Source organism: Varanus komodoensis, unplaced genomic scaffold (genome assembly GCF_004798865.1).
Source record: "Varanus komodoensis strain SLA01 unplaced genomic scaffold, ASM479886v1 scaffold25, whole genome shotgun sequence".
Taxonomy (NCBI): domain Eukaryota; kingdom Metazoa; phylum Chordata; class Lepidosauria; order Squamata; family Varanidae; genus Varanus; species Varanus komodoensis.
The window spans coordinates 13,734,084-13,753,453 of NW_025335661.1; the positions used below are offsets into that span (position 1 = coordinate 13,734,084).

General features: G+C 39.7%; 2 protein-coding genes across 2 annotated transcripts in view; one reads left to right on the forward strand and one right to left on the reverse strand.

Moving 5' to 3' along the window:
* MED12L (mediator complex subunit 12L) overlaps positions 1-19,370 on the forward strand; it is a 204,382-nt gene that overhangs the window by 112,558 nt on the left and 72,454 nt on the right. The gene's annotated exons all lie outside the window — the stretch shown is intronic.
* On the reverse strand, positions 12,309-15,079 carry P2RY13 (purinergic receptor P2Y13). The gene is made up of 2 exons (XM_044432967.1): positions 15,021-15,079; positions 12,309-13,744 (listed from the first exon to the last, which is right to left on the reverse strand). Exon 2 carries the CDS (start codon positions 13,727-13,729, stop codon positions 12,719-12,721), a length of 1,011 nt encoding a protein of 336 aa, XP_044288902.1. The 5' UTR covers positions 13,730-13,744; positions 15,021-15,079; the 3' UTR covers positions 12,309-12,718.

The window sequence follows — 19,370 nt, forward strand, 5'->3', positions numbered from 1 at the left end:
ATTCTGTAGTGATCTCTGTTCTTTTCCTGATGTAAATGAATCCCAACAGATTGAAGCTTCGTATAGGATGGACCAGTGGCTTTGTGAACTGAGTAGCATATTGCAGAGAACAGTGGAATCCAAAATGCCAGGGCACCTTGGGAACTCAGACACTCTTGCATGCTACTACATGCGTGGGGAACTGTATGGCTGGTGAGTTAACTCTGCGTAGTGTTCCTTTAGGGTTGGGAGTGGAAGAAAGCACCTGTGGTTTGGGCACCGTGACTGTTGTGCATGAATGTGTGCAAGGAGGGAACCATAGGGAAAAAAAAGCACGGAAAGAGGGATGGGAAAGCAAAGCAGCAGGTTAAAAGCTGCCAAGAACATGGAAACAACCCCTTTAATTTCTCTGACACAAAGAGAATGAATGACAGCTTTCATGAATACTGAATTTCCTTCCCCCTAACCCACAAACATGGGTATTTCTATTTAGTTCTCTTCAGCTGGTGAGCAAAAAGTCTGCCTATTAAGCTATGAAGAATAGAGAGAGCCCCAGAATTAGCAGCAGAAGACAGAGGAATGACCAAAATATCACACAAATAAAGGCACCACACAGGACATGTTGGTTCTGTTTTTGAAGGAATAACAAAATGGAAGTTGAAAAGCATACAGTTTCAATTTTGTGTTGTAGAAAGATTAATTTTGTAAAAGCATATTTTGTAATTTGTGTTAATTTTGTAAAAGCATAAGGCAAAGCAATGAGCATGCCAATGTGTGACCTTTCCAAAGTTCCAGCATTGAGTACATGTATAATACATATTTACATATTCAAAGGACTGGGAAGGTGTTAAGCATCAGCTTAGTTGCAAATCTTTAGTGTTGTGGTTGTTTCTGAGTTTATCAGTAAGCAAGATGAACCTTCAAACACTTTCCCCAAGTCTTTAACTCACAGTTAAGCAGCCTACTAAGGAATAGTATGTGGCTTGCCTACTCAGAAATAAGTTTCTTTGCTTTTTATATGACTGTAGCCTTACCAGCTGCATTCATGGCTAAGCAGGTTTAATACCCTTGTTTGGTAGTTTTCAGAGATTTCTAACCTGGCATGTACTAGCATGATTTCAAAACTCCTTATGTCTCATTAGTACAACTTAAGAGAGCTTAAATTGCATTCTGTTTTTGCTGAGCAAGACCCAACATATCTAAGAGCAGCTTTAAAAAATGTAGGTTCCTTATTTCATAATAGAATCCTACTCTGTTATACAATGAGTGAGTTGAACCTATAACTTTTTTCATACACTTTGCAGAAGAGTTTTGTCTGTTAGCTCTACAACTGCCTTAACAAAATCAATCTAGACTTGAGCTATCGATGTGTGATGGAACAATGAAAGTGTAAACACAGAAACAATTTGCTCAGATTAAAAGTTAATTTGTTCCTGAATGATCAGCTTCCACATTGCATACTTTTGAGAGAATTAAAAAAGCAACAACAATTACCTGTCATGTATGCTCTTCTTCATTTGTTTTTCCCCCACTTGTAGCTGAGTCTCCAGAACACATATTCACCCGGAATGCTAAAGTCCTCTTTTGTTTTCAATGCATGTCTTGAATCGAAGTTTGCAAAAGTTATTTCAGTCAGGTAGATCTGTTAATGTGCAGGAAGGGGGAAATCAGTCTCTCAATCAATGCGTGCTGCCTTCTGATCGTTTTACTCCCAATCTGAATTGTCTTGGCCAGCAAGAACTTGAGAGACTGGCTTTCTCAGTACCTGAAGGTGACTCACATGTGAGTGTAGGTGCAATTGGGAAACCTGGAGCTCACTTCCTGAGTCTAGAAGAAAATTGAAGTGAAAGGCTGTGATTCAATTGGCACAAAAATGTAGAGTTGGAAAGCTCATTTCAGATTTGTATGGGCAGTTTATAGAAGTTATATATCCTTTAAAAAAGCAATATTGTTCCACATTCAGTAATGCAGAAGGTCAGAGGAAGTCTGTAACTGGGTTCAGACAGCATGCTAACCCACACACAGGGACTGGGTGTGGGTTGTTGCTGAGTCATGAGCTGTTCTTGAAATGTGGGTTATTGTGCTACCCAAACCTAACTGTGTTAACAAGTCATGGCTTGTTAACCATGAACAACCCATGAAGAGGACCCATAGCTTGTTGCATTGTGAGCAATGGGTTGTTCAACATGGTTTATCATTTTGACTGTGTTTTGACAGTACCCATGTTTCAACAGCCAGGTTCAACAATTGAATTTTATTTGGCCACGGGGGCCTATTTTATATTGTGTGTGTGTTTGTGTGTGTGTGTGTATTTTAAATTATTATTATTATTCTAATATATATATTTTAATTTTTATTTATGTGGTTCTAATTTATTGTTGTTAGCCGCCCCGAGGCTTCGGCAAATGGGGCGGCATAAAAATGTTTTAATAAATAATAAATAAATAAAACAACAACAACCCATCAATCTTATACTCAACCCATGAGTATGTGTTATTATATTTTCTGAACCCAGTCTGTAAATTATATCCATGGTATGTAATGAATTGTTGGAAGTCTTTTAGAGCAGTTTTGCCACAAGATGTTGGGTTCCCTTTGGCAAGGCATCCTTACTGGCCTTCCATTAACCTGAAAAAAGCAAAGAATGCACATCAAGAATTCTCATACATTCAGTGTAGCTGGCCTTGTTAAAGACTTGTTTTCTGTAGTATGAGTTTTCATAAGAAAGACAGCATGGGAGAAAAATTCACATCATGATGCATTTGTGGATGACTATTGTCCTATATAAGGAATGCAGGTGGCGCAGTGGTTTAAACCGCTGTGCTGCTGGGCTGGTTGATCAAAAGGTCGCCAGTTCAAATCTGCACAACGGGATGAGTTCCCGTTGCTCTGCCCCAGCTCCTGCCAACCTTGCAGTTCAAAAGCATGCAAATGCAAGTAGATAAAAAGGTACCACTTCAGTGGGCAGGTAACAGTGTTCCGTGCACTTCGGTGTTTAGTCATGCCGGCCACATGACCACGGAGATTGTCTGCAGACAAACACTGGCTCCCTCGGCTAGGAAACGGGGATGAGCACCATCCCCTAGAGTCAGGCATGACTGGACTTAAGGGCAAACTTTTACCTTTTATTGTCATATTTCTGTGGAAGCAGCTTGCACAGTCCTTTTACCATTTAATGATCTACATAATGAAAAAGTAGTCTAAAATTGCATTTCACATCCTATGAATTATGATTATATGATTTTTTATTTATTAGAGTTATATTCTGCCATACAAAGAACTCAAAGCAGCTTACATAGTACTCTTCCTGCTCTCAATCTTTTCCCTACTACAACAACCCTGTGAGGAAGGCTGGTCTGAAAGTCTGTGACTGGCTCAAAGTCTTCCAGTTGGCTCTATGGCTGAGCAGGGACTTGAACCCAGATTGTGTGAATCCCAGTTCTGCACTCTTAATAATTACACCACACTGATTCTGATTTACCTGAATTTTTTCCTTTCTTCAGCTGAAGTAATTTGGTGTAAAAATATTAGAAATCAATTTTAATTTTACATGTGGTTTTTAGACTGCAAAATGAGTTTTATGATTAAATCTGTTGTAAACAAGCAAGATTGGTTCTGGACTATGAAGGACTATATGTGCAAAGAAAGGTTCGCCTGACCTAAGATCATTCTCATAATGTCAGAATCATACCTTTTTGTCTCCTGTACTGCTCTCAGTATAAGGTATAATTACTTTCTTATTATACCACTTTTAGTATAATATATAATTACTTGCTGCACTTGCATGAACAAGTGCAAGTACATATTTATATCTGGCTTACTACTGATGAGTTATCCAAATGTCTTAAGTTAGGAAGAAAAAAAAATATTGGTTGCTAACAGCTGAGAGCTGAAAACCCTTGCCCATCTACGCAAAACTTCCAGCTCTCTATCTGTAAAGGTGATCTATCATGTGCCTACTTCTAGCTCAAGTGTTACATGAAATTTGTGGGTGTGGATGGGTACACGGGTGGAGATGTATTTGCTTCCCTGAAATACTTTCTCTGCATGTCAAAGGATGCTGTTGGTATTGCCAGGTGTTTTCCTTTCATCCATCTAGGATTGGGTGAGATGTTCTTCATTCTAAAAGTACCATCCTGGAGCTTTGATCCCTTCTCTGTCAGCTCTTGCCTTGCACTGTCGGGCAGGTGCTGGAAGTGTGAGGCCCTGTCAGGGGAATCTGATGTAGGAACTGCTCTCTGGAGTCTCAGTTTAAGGGTATGGCTCAAGGGCTTAGGATCAGTGCTGGGCCTTGGACTGTGTTCTGTCATTTTGCATCTTGTACTGCTAACCCACTTGATCTGTCTCTTCATTTGCTATCTGAGTCACCTGCCTACTATTTTGAGGCCAGGGTCATGACACTGGCATAAGTTCTGCTCACTTGCCTCTGCAAAGACAGCCAATCTTCCTTGTAGGAAGTTTTCTGCAATAATGAATAATATAATCATCTACTGATTTAATAGCATTTTAAATTTTGGCATATTTCTTCTACTTTCATTTTATTTGTATACATGATTAATTTTGTTAGTGGCCTTGAGACCCACTCTTGGGAATAGGCAGAATCCATATCCATTCACATATAGAAAAACAAAGCCAGGTTGCTACTGGGAAAACCAGGATTGTTGTCATGGCACTGAGAATATTACTTGGACTGCTTAACCAGTGTTGAGTGATGAGAGCCATTAAGAATAGTTTTTGCCCTGGTGTAGTGGTCCTCATTAAACAGAGAATTATACAGACATGTTCAAGTAGGCTTCCAAAAATATTAGGAAGACCAGTTAAGCTATATATACAGAAATTGGGAGTGTTTTGGACCGCAAGCAAGAGTATTCTGGTTGTTCACCCAAATTCAGGGCATCACTTGTAAAACCAATTAGACCTGAGTATACATTTAAGATATTTCCATGCCAGAGGCATGTTGCTGCTATCCAATGAAATAAATGAGAGTGATCAAGAACAAGAAATCAAGATTCAGCAATATCAGGCAGATATACTGAGGCTGCCCACATATTTTTGTAAACATACACAGCCAGTCATAGCAGTTAGTTGAAGATACTGATGCAAATTATGGTAGTAAAAACTGTAGAAACACGTTGCTTTTAATCTAGGTACCTGGTTTACCAACTCATGAGTTGAGGCTTATCAAGCTTAGTAAATATGCGACACATGATGCGGTTGGTAGCTTAGCATAAAATGCCTCCTAGCAAGTGGATTGTGAGGGATGGAACAAACCATATAAAAGAAACTTTCAAGTTGATCAGTGTATTTTGTTTAGAAGTAACAGAGCAGCTGAGGTGCCATTTCAAATTTTGGTCGATGGATGGGAACAGAGGAGAGATTTCGGTGAAGGCAGAAGACAATATTTAAGGGCCAACTCTACAACACAAAATAGTCTTGCATTGCAGACACAATGCTACCATCTGAAGTGTATTGGTTGTCCCGTCCCGTCCCGTCCCGTCCATCTCTTCCTTGTAAACTCTTCATCACTATAACAATATTGTCAACACTGGTTGGTCACTCCTCATTTTAAGAAAAGGTATATGGTCTCTGGGAAACATGGTTGTGGGTGAGTGGTGCTCTCTGTACATTTGGAGAGCATTTGGAGAGCTATCTAGAAGTTGCTCCGTGCGAAATCATTTTCTTCCACTGTTATAGTAATGCCCATTTCTTACTGATATGGGCTGTAGAGCAATTAAAATGGTTGGAAATCATTGTAGATTCTGATTTTTTAAAGTATAAAATTATTTTCTTTTCTGCCACCATGAAGTGACAGAGGATTGTATGTGGACCATGTGTTGCCCACACCATGTGATTCTAGGCTAAAGAAAAAGTGGTTTGTTTGTTTTTTTTTTAAACAAGGAGGTACCTGTTCTGGTATTAGAGGTATATACATGAGGCAGGCTCATGTAACACACCCATGCATTCCTTCATGCAGTCCTGGGTTTGCCCATCTAATGCATGCATAATTGGGGAAAAGGTTGCATTATTTTCATTTTATTATATCACAGAAGCTGCAGGGATATTCCAGTGCCACAAATGGGAAAAAGGCTCTCTGTGCAGACAGAACATTAAAGATCTGGTGATGATCTCAGAACTGCCATCATGGATAACATACTACATTTTTGGCCTAGCAGGTTGTATATGGGAGGTGAGAATGTAGGGAGATCGCTGCTGAACCAGGTTCTGTTTGACACAATGGCCAGTCTGGAAATCCCAGAGGCGGGACATAAGGCAATAGTGCTGTTGCCCATGATCAAAGGGTATGTTGCCTGTGATCAAAGGCACATTACCTCCGAGCTGAAATATAATTTTGCACTTTCAAACTGTCTTCTTTTCTTCAAAATGCTTATTGGCTAAATTTGGCCAATTAATTTTCTAACGACATTTTTCTTCAAGCTGTGAGGATAATGTTTCTCATGTTACTTTGATCATTGTACTACACACCAGATTTTTTTCCAGAAAAAGGCAGAAGTGGATTTACTTAATTTATCCTCTCATCTTGCCCTTCCTTACTATAAAATATTGATTCTTGGCTTCCCTCCCTGAAAGATGAAAGAAACCAAAAGGCAGTTGATGGAAGTGTTTCTCCATCTCTCGGCACACCCTTTATTTAAGGAGCAGCTCTGTTTTATATCATAGTCACACCCATTGTTAAGTTTAGGCCCCTTATTGTTGTGCAGTGTGTCCTGCCAGCACATATTTACATGCTATATTAAGTCATAATCTGTTGCTTATTAAATATAGCAAAAAGTGGAAGAGAGAAACAGAACTGCACACAACATGACCTGTCTTTGGTACTTGTTCTCAAGGTATAATTCACTTAAAACTGCCTACCTGGATATTGTGGTACTTGCTAGCAGCCCATAAAAGGTGATGTCCAGGAGTCCCTTCTAAGCAGTGGCCATAATAGGAAATGGCTTAGGATTGTGCATTTACTAGCCACTTCCACTGGCTGCTAACTCTAGTCTGTTAATAGCATAATTTCATGTCAGCCCAGGTCACTACTGGCTTCCATAGATCCAGTATTGCAGCACCTAATGGCCAAACGTAAGGTCCCTCCTCTTTTTTTCCCTGTTCCCTGCCTTAGTCATCAGTCAGCAATGGATAATGTTCAATGCATGGGCTTTCCTCTCCCCACCACCCCTCCAGTAGCTCCTTGACAGCCAGAGCTCATCCTACAGCCTGCTGCAGCCACTGCTGATGCTGCTTGACAACGCATTTTCATTTCACCTCTTCCAAACAGGTCCTGAGACTTGCAGTGCTTTTTCTGAAATTTCAGCTTTTTTGGAATCTTTCGAGTTCTGTTTTTGTTGCAACAGCACTCGTCATTTCTATAACTTTCATTTCCAGATCATGGCATATGTGTTTTGTTTACAGCATCTTCTGATTCTGAGGGTGGGTAAGTTTCAATGCTGGATAATCTCTGTGTTGATAATAAAGGTGTTAACATTGCATATTTAGCATCCATAGCCCATTTTTTAAAGCTGCCTTATTCATCTTCCCAAAAATCCTGCTTGTATAAAGTAAGCACTTACTATTCTTAGCTGAAGCCACCCAGAGAGAGTTCCTGGTTTAGAACTTGAGTCATTGTACCACACTAGAATTATAAAAAAAAGTCTGCGTTATCAGCAAAGTCTTGAATAACAGATGGACAGAATTAGTTTTGCTACTTAATTTTATCACAAAAAACATGGAACATTTTATAGCTGTAATAAATTCCCACAATGTATTGGATGTATCTGTTTTACCTGGCAGCAACATGATGGAGATGTGTAATCCCTGCAGGAAAGAGGAGGCAGGCATCTTCTCCACTGCAACACCGCTCTACTTCCAAGGCACTCTGGGTCAAGCAGGAGCCAATAACCTTTTTATTTAGCATGTGCAGGGAATAACATGGCCTAAATCCTCCCTCTGTGTGTTTTTTTCCCCATTTGTTTGGTGTGAAGAAGTCTTAAAGGTTGCTCCTATAGCAAGCGCAGATAACTTCATGAGTACTTCTGGGGCATTCTTATTAGGAATTTCTGCAATAAAGGTTTTCCTGGCTAACAGTGGTATGACAGTAAGAAAGAACTCAGGTGCCGTAATTCGTTTGTGCATCCCCACTGTGTAATAATGCTATATAGTTCATGCAGAAACAATTTGTGGAATATAAAGCACATATAACATTAATCATAATAATAAAACTGGAGGGACACCAAAGTTACCTTGACCAATCTCCTCCAGCCCCAACACATATACAGGCAATCTGCCAGTATAACATCCCTTCTGGGTGATCTTCAGGCCTTTGCATGAAAATCTCTAAGAAAAGAGAGTCTACGATCAACTAAGGCAGTCTGATCCACTGTTAAATAGTTCATAAAGTGCTTAAGTTTAGTCAAGCTTCTGTGTTTTGTAATTTGAATCCATTGATGTGCACTGCTGTGGTATAATCTGAGGATCACCAGGCACTGAAGTTTCAAGGGAAAAAGGGTCCTGGAGGTGCTGTCCAGAGCTTGTGTATACATGTATGTTTGTGTGTTTCTAAAAATGGTGAAGCATGAAGCATAATAAGGCTAAACCTCTGAATAGAGAACAAGACAGGGAAGTCCTTTCCAGATTCGCAAGGGTTTCACATGACAGCCTTTTGTGCAGATGGAAGTTTTCTACATGACTTTTAGTTCCATTTCTCTATTCTGCCATTCAGCCAGAATATGCCTCAAAGTATGACTAGTATTAAAGTAAAGTGAGACACTAGCTATTTTCTTATTGAATAAATGGCCTGAGTGTCATAACTATTATGGGTTGGATATAAGCAAGTGACAATTTTGTAGTAACAAGGTTGATGAAGCAATCTTACTTCCCTGCCTTCTTTGCATCTTTGGGTAGCTGTCCATCAAAGCTTTTTATCATTGCAAAATGATGCACTGGGACCTGCTGTGGCAGGTTTGCTGATATCTGGGGGACAGAGTTGCTCATATTTGCTCTTACCTTGATTTCACTATTGCTGCAGCTCTTGTGAAGCTTTCCAGAGCAGTGCCAGATCCAGTTATTAAGACTGGCTTCCAATTTATGTTGGCTTAAGAGGTTGACAATGTCTTGGAGAGGCTTGCCAAACCACCAGTATTTCTTGAACCATGCCAGTCTTGGTTAACTGGTTGGTACGTGCTGTCAAGTTGTCTCTGACTTGTGCCAACCCTATGAATGAATGCCCTCCAGAATGCCCTGTCCTTCACAATCCTGTTCTGCTCTTTCAAACTCAAAGCTGTTGAGTTTAAGAAAGACATTCCTAGCATTATGTTTTCTCTTGCCTTTTCATGATGTGCCAAAGTATAACAACTCCAGTTTTGCCATTTTTGCTTCCAGGGAAAAGTTCTGGCTTGCTTTTATCCTGGCCCCACTTGTTCATCTCGCTTTTGGTTCATCTCGCTTATTTCAACAGCTTTTGACTGTTGAAATAAGAATAACAAACTGTATGAAACCCATTTCAACTTACAATTTGGTAGAGTTTTTATTTTTGCTTGGAGGGAGGTCAAATAAGAGCATTTCATAGGCTGATTTTTCTCCATGTTCCAAAATGAATATTATTTTAGGATATGAACGGTGATGCAACTGTCTTCTATAATGAGAACTCACATAGGCTGTGCAACAGAACATTCCTGGAGAGAGTGCTTGTCGTCAGGTTTCTAGCTACACCATTCTATGCAGCCCCCATGTTCCTCTTTTCTCTCCAAACATTAGTCAACATTCTATGCCCACTGAAAGCATACTCAGCTCTCACTGGGTTGTGGGTTTTCCTTCCGCTGTAATGGAGGTTGTTCCCTTATGGTTGTTTTCCCTAAGTATTATTTGTACTTTTGCAAACTGAGATTGCTGTTGGTATGCCTGAATGTGTGTGTGTGTGTGTGGATTCTCCTGTGGCATGCTTTGTCAGAGAAAGACCACTTGCAGCCAAATGTGCACAGGGAACAGAGCACTTCAAAGGAATATGGGACTGTCCAAAATAGCACTGGGCTCTTGTAGAAATGGGCACCAGTTCTGCCTCCTCAAGTGCCAGGGAGCTTTGCTTCAGCTGAGCCAACCTTAGCCGCTGAGAGCACCAGCCCTTAACGATGCAGCCTAGAACAGTGACAGATGGAGAAACTGCTAACAGCGGGGAACTCCAAAGGCCTTCTAGGGAATAATTCTTCATGAGTAAGGTGTCTGCCAGGACACTTGTCAATTGCAGGTGAGCTTTGGGTGGGCTGTAGGAGCTCAGACTTAAAAACCACAATCCTAGGAAGGGAGAATTGCTGAAACATCTGTCTAACCCCACTGGACCTTGCTTGCTTTGCCTCTGATTGGTGTTGCCCTCCTTTGAATTGGACATTAGATTGCCTTGTGATGCTGTGCTTGGATTTGCCTTCGTCTGTATATTTGATCCCTGCTGGCTTATCCCTTGAACTGCCTTGTGGTTCTACATGTGGATTGCACTTACTTGCATTCCTGCTCTTTGCCTTCAGGCAACTTTTGTTTGGTCCATTGTTTAATAAAATCTCACCAAAATTCTCCACATTTCTTCAGAAACAGGAGTGAATACAGGAAAAAAGCAGTGAATACACTTTTACTCATTTTACTCATTATTCAATGACTGATAGCAAAGAATTGATTGTTGGTCTTTCTTTCATATGTTTTGTTGCTCTCTCCTTAAGTGTATTATTAAAACTGATTTTAAATTACATTTTGTATATGATCCTGATGGGCATTAGCTAAAAGTTGGTATAGAAATAATTTAATAAAGAAATAATATTGTGGGAGACAGCAAAACCAACAGATTAATCCATCCTTACTCTATAGAAGAAAACCCTTTGTTTGTTTATCTTATTTCAAAATGTTCCTCCCAGTCACCATTTTACATGTCAAGAAATAAGTACATAAAGCGCAAAACAAACTTCCTACATGGAAGTCATAATGATTTCCTGTTCTTTCTATGTGTGAATGCAATTTAACTCACATGTTTGCGTGAATTAATGTTTTCACATTCACATATTGTAAACAGGGGCTTTCTGCCTCCTGTATACATGCAAACTAGTTGTGTGTGCATTAATCCTATGGGATGTACTGCAAATATTTCAGTACAGAAAATGTCATTCACAACAGGCACAATCTCCTTCAAATGTGAAAGGATTAACCAGCAAAACTGGATTGTCTTTCTAATATAGACTGGAATGATATAAAACGGGAACACCTGCATGACATTGGACCATTATGTTGTATTAAAAGTTGCAAGTTTTCAAAATAACATGCTATTCATGACATATGTTGTGGGCATAGTTTTGGTTTGAATTTTCATTGCCCTGATTCAAGTTCATGTTTCATAGAGGAGGCAAAGAGATAAAACGAAACATTGCTTGTCACTATAGGAAACGGTAGTGGGAAGTAACATCTGTTGAATGTCCTTTCTCAGAGCTACAGTTCTGAGGGCTCCTCTTTCAGCACAGCAGGTCTGAACATGTTTTAATCTAACTGATCAGATCCATATGGATAGAGTGCTAAGTACCTCTTCCTGTCTTGATTATTACTGTGGAGTCTACTAAGCTTTTTCAGAGCATGGAAATTCTCTCTGTAGTTGTAATTTGTTACTTTTTCACAACCAAGAAAGGTAATAGGAATGTCATAAATGATTGCTGTGTGTGTAGATAATGTAGCTTTACTGGTGCTACAGATGTTGGAGATGATGTTGAAGCAGATGGAAACTGGAACTCTTCCACTATGGATCTTTCATTTTTATTGCAAACAGGCAGGTGCAATGGATGACTATTAAACAGTTCATTCATTGAAAGTGCCAGAGCATTGAACAAAGCAAATAAATTCTTGGAACTCCTGGTGACAAGAACCATAAGACTGTCTGGAGAAGTTGAATACAATACCAAAAATTGTACCCCCACCCCCACAATCTGAAATGCAAATACACATCAGAACCCTGATACACAGATGTTCTTGTGCACAAGCTGCTGATAGTGGAGATCTCAAGTGAGCCTCTGCGAAGGAACTGGTTATTGCTGTCAGTCTGAACAATGCCAGTCCATTGGAAAATGAGTGTTACTGGCTTCAATCTGTATTCTTTTCCAGGCATGTGGACAGTCCCATCAGAGCTGGCCAAACCAGTGGAGTGTTGGAGTGGGATGCAGGAGATCTGAGTTCTAGTCTCCACTTAGACATGACCAGCTCTCAGCCTAACCCACTTCACAGGGTTGTTGTTATGAGGATAAAATGAAGAGGTGGCAAACCTTGTAAGCCACCTCAGATTCCTTACAAGGGGAAGAAAGAAAAGTTACAGCCAGTAAAAATAATGAAAAATAATATACATCTGTAGTACCAATACAGAATGATCAGGTATATACTGTTTTTCCTATAAGAAAAGGTGAAAGAAATAGCTCAGATAAGAGGGCTGAAATAATGGCTGAATGCTAATCTGAAATGCTGAATCTGTCACAGGTTGTGAATCAGTTTTCAAGTCTCTTAACATCTATCTTTTAGGAAAACCAATGCCATCTTCACAGAAGATAACCAATTAAAGTGACTAGAAATTGAGAAGTGAAATTTAGATGACTCATTACCACATCTAAAATGACAGTAATTCAGAACTGAACTTCATTGATCAAAAGTCCATTGAAATTAAAATATATCTAATAGTCATGCAAATCTCAGAATTAAAAAGCAAACAAATGCTCAACACAAAAATCTATGTAGATATTCCAGTGTCCAGTGCAATAGTTTGATTTTCTTGAATTGCAGACTTAGATCTATGTAGTTTAATGCAGAAAGCTTTTTCTACAAACTGTCTGCACAAGAATATGTATATCAGAGGGTCCATACATATATTTGCAGTTGCTAACCAAAGAGTGCTTTCTTTCGCTATGAATAATTGGTTCTGTTTGTTGCAGTCAATACTTTTTCCAGTCTGGCTAAGAGTGTAAGGTACTCGGGCAAAATGAAAAGGTACAAAGCAGATGAAAAAAACAGCCACAACTATAAATACTTTGCTCTTGGCTCTCTGCTTAATTTGACACACTTTTGTCTTACTTTTTTTGTAAGAGTCATAGATCTTTTTAGCAATAATCGTATAGAAGAGGAGAATTAAGATCAGCACAGTCCAGAAGACAACCTGGCAAATGTAGTTGACAGCTTCATGCCATTTCAGTCCCAAGTGGTTTTTCAACGAGGCACACTTCCTTACAGAAAGAGGTGTAGCTTCACGGTTTGACAATATCATATTTGGCAAGGAGAGGCCAAAAAAGAAGAACCAGACAAATGCTGACATAATTTTTGCTGAAGTGACATTATGCAACCAAAATTTCCCAAATGGCCGAATGATCTTGAGAAACCTGTCTAAAGAAATAAGTCCGAGCAGCACGATGCTTATGTACATGGTCTCATAAAATATTACAGCTGAAAAACGGCAAACAAAAGCTCTAAGTTGCCACAGTCCCAGATCTGAATCTGTTAGAATCTTCAAAGGCACCATAAGTGTCATTATGAGATCAGAAACCAAAGTGTTCTTTAGATACACAATGAAGCTTGATGTGTTTTGTATTTGGAAAAAAGCCCAAAGAGCCAGAATGTTCAGTAGAATCCCAGCCAGGAAAAGAATGCTGTACAAGATGGGGAACACCACATGTGCTATCCTCGTGTCTCGGTGACATTGTTGCGAGACGGATGTTGTCCCATTAGAGATGCTGATATTTCCATTCATTATTTTGAAGAGAGACTGAGGAAGAAATATTTTGTGCAATGTTAAATTTTCATAATTTTAATACACAACCCCCCACATATATATAATGATCAGGTAACAGTGCAATCCTATGGCTGCTAAACAGTATATAGATGGCCATAGGATTTTTTTTTAGTCTCAGCTTTGACATTGGCTGGGACATCAAGCTCAGAGTGTTCTCCTCCTCCTGCTACTGTCGGTGCAGAAAATTCCCTGCAGTTCCAAGGTTACAAAAGCAACCACAGACACGGGGTTTAATGAACCTTCTGGGCTATAGAGAGTGGAGTGGAATGGAGCCGTCGAGGCACCATCTATCTGAATAGGACCTCAGCCTCCTCTCATACTTCTCTGAAAACTGTCCATCTGAGTTGTAGGATAAGAAGAGCATGGAGGTGACCATCACTTGCACACTTCTCCCACTCTCCGTGGAATTCCCATGGATAGGGAGTTATGGCCACCCCTACAGGATTATACCTGAGGTATCTAAGAAAATATCTTTTAGTGGGCTAATTAGTCTTTAAATACTGGAAACAACTTTTTCAGTTATCCACGATTCTTCAGATTTTTCAGAGAAAACAATGTTGTAAAATGCATGTCACTACATAGGTAAAGCTGCTGTGTTGCTGGGTAAACATGCATCTAGTTCGGATCTAACCACTAGATTCTAATTTTTACCTCACCCAGATCTCTGTAGAATGTGGAAATGTGTGATTCTATTTGCAGCACTTTTAGGCTGCTATTGCAGTCAGGAAATATCTTGGATGATGGTATGTTTAGTAGAGTAGTGGTGTGCTGGATGAAGGGAATAGGGAGACCCAAACTCAAATCTCTACTTGTTCAGAAAGTTTACTGGATGGTCAGATGTACACTCATTCCCTTAAGCTTAATCTTCCCAATGGGTCTCTTGTGGAAATTACAAGGCTGGAAGGAAAACATGTAAGTCAGTCTGAGCTTCATGGAGAAACAGCAGGATAAAAATGGAACAATAAATATAAGCAGAGTTGTTTTTTCTTGAAGCATCAATTTATATCAAATATTTTAATTCTTTGTGCTGATCATAGTCCTGTTAAACCAAAAGTATCACAGCAGATAAGTTTAGAACTCAAGCTAACCAGTGTAATAGGAATGACTTGTGTATATAAACACAGTTCTTGTATCAATAGTAAATCATATAAGGTTGGGTTTTTATTTTGTTTTTTGCTAAATCAAACATTTCTCTGAATAGCTGGATGAAAATAAACTGTAAAAGAAGCATATGAATAAAGTAACTTACTTTTCCGGCTTATGTGACGGCTATTTCTGTACTAGGCAAACTTTTGCAGCTGTACCAACTGTGGGGAAACTTGGTTTTGCAAGAAAGCTTGCATCTTATATTTGTTGTTGTTCCTCATTTTTGATAGGTTAGGGCTCCTTTACACCCAACACACAGACACAAGTCACTAGGAAGATAGTCACGTTTCTGATTGTTGAGCACTTTATTCACCATGGTTTTTGCTGTGACTGTCCTATGATTAAAATATGAAAATACTATAAAATAGGCAATGACGAGATGAAATTTAGAACAGATTTTCAACAGAAGGAGCCAGTGTGGTGGAGTTGTTATGAGTGGACTGGGGCTCTGGGGTTCTGCGTTCTAGTACCACTCAGCCATGGAGCCAATTGGGTGACTTTGGGCCAGTCACAAAGTCACCCAATATAAGTTACGGCCATTTGAATACTGGGTTTTCTTAACAAATATTTATTTTATTGGTAATTTTATTGGGTATAGTCTAATATTCTATTTAATATTATGCTTTGTATGTCTACATGCCTCATCAGAGCTCTGACAAATGTCAGAGGCCCACCCTGCCCTTCCTATGGCCCTGTGTTTACAGGACCTCTCTGCCAATACCGGCATGTGAAAACCCTGGTTGGCTTGCATACATTGCTTTGACAGTGCGTGTGCATGTGCACGCTTGTGTGTGTGCATATGTGCATGCATCCCTCTCCCAAGCCTGCCTGTTTGAGAGCCCTTTCAGCCTTTCCTACTGGGGGAAGCAAGCTCTTCTGACCTTGCCTACTGGACTCAGTTGTCCAGCTCCTCTGGCACTGAGCAGAGCAAGAAGGAGGAGGTGCCCAGCCACTAGCAGTAAGCAGTGAATGGCCCGTGGCTGTGCCTGCATCTTGTCTGTTCCCTATTGCAGAAGTTCTCAGAGCAGAAGTTAGAGAGCAACAAAAACCCCCTCCTTGTTCTACCCAAAGAAAAGCAGAAATATTCCTTTTTGCTTTGGTTACTCTGCTCTTTCAGATCTCATGCCTTTCAATGCTCTGTCTGGGAAAGCTTCAGCAAAAAGGAAATTGGCCATGTTGTTCCCACCCCATTCACTGCCATTCACTTGTAGGGCATTTATGGCATTCATGATAACTTACTCTGTGGAAAGGCCAGTGGCCTTTTCCACAGTGACTCCTAAGTTGCCCAGCCATTTTGTGGCTTTTTTTTTTTGGAATGATGATAATGAGCTAATTTCAAGCACTGTGTATTGTCACGAATCCACACAGTTACTGTTATACCACAGCACCACCTTGGGCTTTGTTAATAGATTGTATAGAAAGGCAGAGAAATACAAGCTTCAGGGAAAAATGCTGTGTTAAGGGTGCCCTGGAGAAGACAATAACATTATGGAAAGTTGAAGGAAGAAGAAAAGACCAAATAAATGCAAAGTCACCACCATCTTCCAAGAAAAATAATTGTCTTTACAGCAGTGCTATTTGAAGAATGTCAATAGCCTCTTTTTGGTTCATTATTCCCATGAAATCCTATTTGCAGTGTTCTTGTAAGAAAACACAAAACACAGTGGATTCTACATTGGGGAAACTGTTGCTTTCATTGGCCAATTTCTGGGCATTTTCATATGGTAGTATTAGTAATAGTTCAAATCAGAACGAAGAAGTAGAAATGAGGATAAAAGTTTGGTTGAGTTATTGGGTAACCCAGAATTGAAATGCATTCATACGTAACAACTTTATGAGTAGCATTGAGTATAGGGTCTATTTGTAGTCTAACAGTGTAGTAGCAAAATCATGATTTGATAACTAAAAATACCTTTACATTGTTTGTGATGCAAACTTTTGTTTTAATATCACCTTTGTATTAAGGTGGGAAAGTATCTTGAAGATATTGCTGTTTCTTCTAGTTCTCTTGAACCAAGGTTTCTCACAATGCATGGCCAGCTCTGAATTGCTTACAGTGATCTCCAAATTACTCCAGACCAAAGTGCAATCCAATACCAATGTTCCTGGAAGTAAGATCTACTGAGACAGGGGAACTTATTTCTGAGTAGATGAGCACAGAATTGTGCTCTAAAACTCTGAGCTGTGTTCTTGCTTTCATAGGGGGAGAAAACAACATTTTCACTGAAGGAACACCACCTTCTCTATAAATGTCTATGGCTTGGAAGGATATACTGATGTTCTTCTTCTATTTGACTCAACATGGGTGGTGTGCGGAGATGGGTTTTTTCAGTTGTTTATAGAAGTCTTTCCCCCAAGTGGTTTATGTGTTGCTATCTTAATTTTATTACCCGTGCCAAGTGAAAATACTGCTTACTTGCCCATGCCTCTTAGGGCATGCTTATTTATGTTGAACGTCTAGCTGCTTGCTACATGTATCTTGTTTTGTTAGCAGCAGCACCTCCTCCTCCTCCTCCTCCTCCTCCTCCTCCTCCTCCATCTCTAATAGCAAAGTCTAATGAACAGCTAACCAGTGTTGACTTGAAGGAATATGATCAATTTGGAATAAAAGCAATTTGGCAATGTCACTTGGTCCAGACTGAGTGCCTTTGCCTTGTTTTTATTTTGTTTGGGCCATTTTCTCTAGGTTGTGATTGTGTCATTTCTCAGTAAAGTGCTTGTCCATGAGTGTGTATTCTTTGTCTGTGTAGAGCTGACTTGAAATTACCTCATGTTTGTTTTTGTGAATGCTGAAGAGCACCTTCAGTAATTTTGTGCACTAATTGTACCCATGTTGACATTGTTGCAATACTGTTTGTCTCAGTGATGTGTCCCTCCCTTTCCTTTGCCCAAACTGTTTTCAGCTTCATAGTTTCCCACAAGTTTTATTGGGCAACCCACATGATTTTGCAGGTGACATCATATCTGAAATTATGAGTAGTTGTGACATTGTCAACATAATCATGTGGGTTGCCAGAGCCAGTGGGATTACTTGATAGTATGTGTTGTTGTTGTTAGTCACAAAGTCATGCCCGACCCATCGCGACCCCATGGACGAGATTCCTCCAGGCTCCCCTGTCCTCCACCATCCCCCGAAGTCCACCCAAGCTCACCCCCAGTGCCCCAGTGACTCCATCCAGCCATCTCAAACTCTGCCTTCTGCTTCTCCTTTTGCCGTCAATCGTTCTCAGCATCAGGCTCTTCTCCAGGGAGTCCTTCCTTCTCATTAGGTGGCCAAAGTATTTGAGTTCATCTTCAGTATCTGGCCTTCTAAAGAGCAGTCAGGGTTGGTTTCCTTTAAGATTGACTGGTTTGATCTCTTTGCAGATAGTATGTGAGGATATTTTTAAAAAGGCAACTTGCACTGAGATGGGCTGAACAAAATAGCACTGAAGTGCAATGAGACAAAACAAGTGTTTGGTAAGGTGAGAATTTTTTTTCAGGTATCTGTTCAGCTGCATTGATTATATGCTACTTCTCATGTAAACATTGAAAATAGAATAATCAGTGCAGCCCTTATTCTTTACATGTTTCTTGCAAACTACATCTTATGTACTGTATAGTCAAGAAAGAGACCACACAATTCTTAAGTATGCCTTTAATATAATGTAACAAAACAATATATCATGAAATAGCTATTGGACTACACAATAACTATTGTCTACTCAGTGAGCAGCATCTACTGGAATGTGTGTGGTGTTGGGCCTATAATTCTGTTTCCTTCCATATGAACCCATCTCTGTATTAGGACCCACATCAAGGCCCTTCCACTTTGCATTCTGCTTTACAGAACACATTTCGTTATTTGAAAGGCCATCAGAAGTCAGTTTTCTATATATGAAAGGCCCTGAAGTTAGTTCAGTCTGAAGATGAACAACCAACCAAAGCTACTTCTCTCTCATGGCTCCTCAATATTGGTTCCATTCTTTTTGTTTTTAAAAGCAACTTTCTTATAACTGTAATTAACAAGAGATTGTTTACCATCCTGCGAGTGTAATGCAAAACTTTGTGAGTTGCAGCAGCACCACCCATGCTGAATTTATACCGCCCATGGACTGTACTTGTTTTATATTAGCAGGCAACAAGGAACATGAAAACAGTTACTAGCTCATCATATAGATGGTGGGAGGGACCTGGGGGAGGAGAAGGAGTCAGTAAGTTGCCTGGACGGGGTTTCTTCCCTCTATAGACATTATATTTGCTATTGTACAATTCTTTCATGGAACAGCATGCCTCTTGCGCCTTTATAATAAAAACAAGTTAGAGTAACTTTTAGTCCCTAAATGCTTTGATAAAGCTCAAGCATTATCCTTTTAAAAATGAACTTCTGTTACAATTGCAAGTTCTAGCTGGTTTACAAACTCTTGAATACTATACAGATATGTAACAAGAAGGGAACTATTGTTCATGTTGA

Coding starts and splice junctions, on each gene's coding strand:
- P2RY13 (XM_044432967.1), bottom strand. CDS start 13,729: ATGAATGGAAATATCAGCATCTCTAATGGGACAACATCCGTCTCGCAA.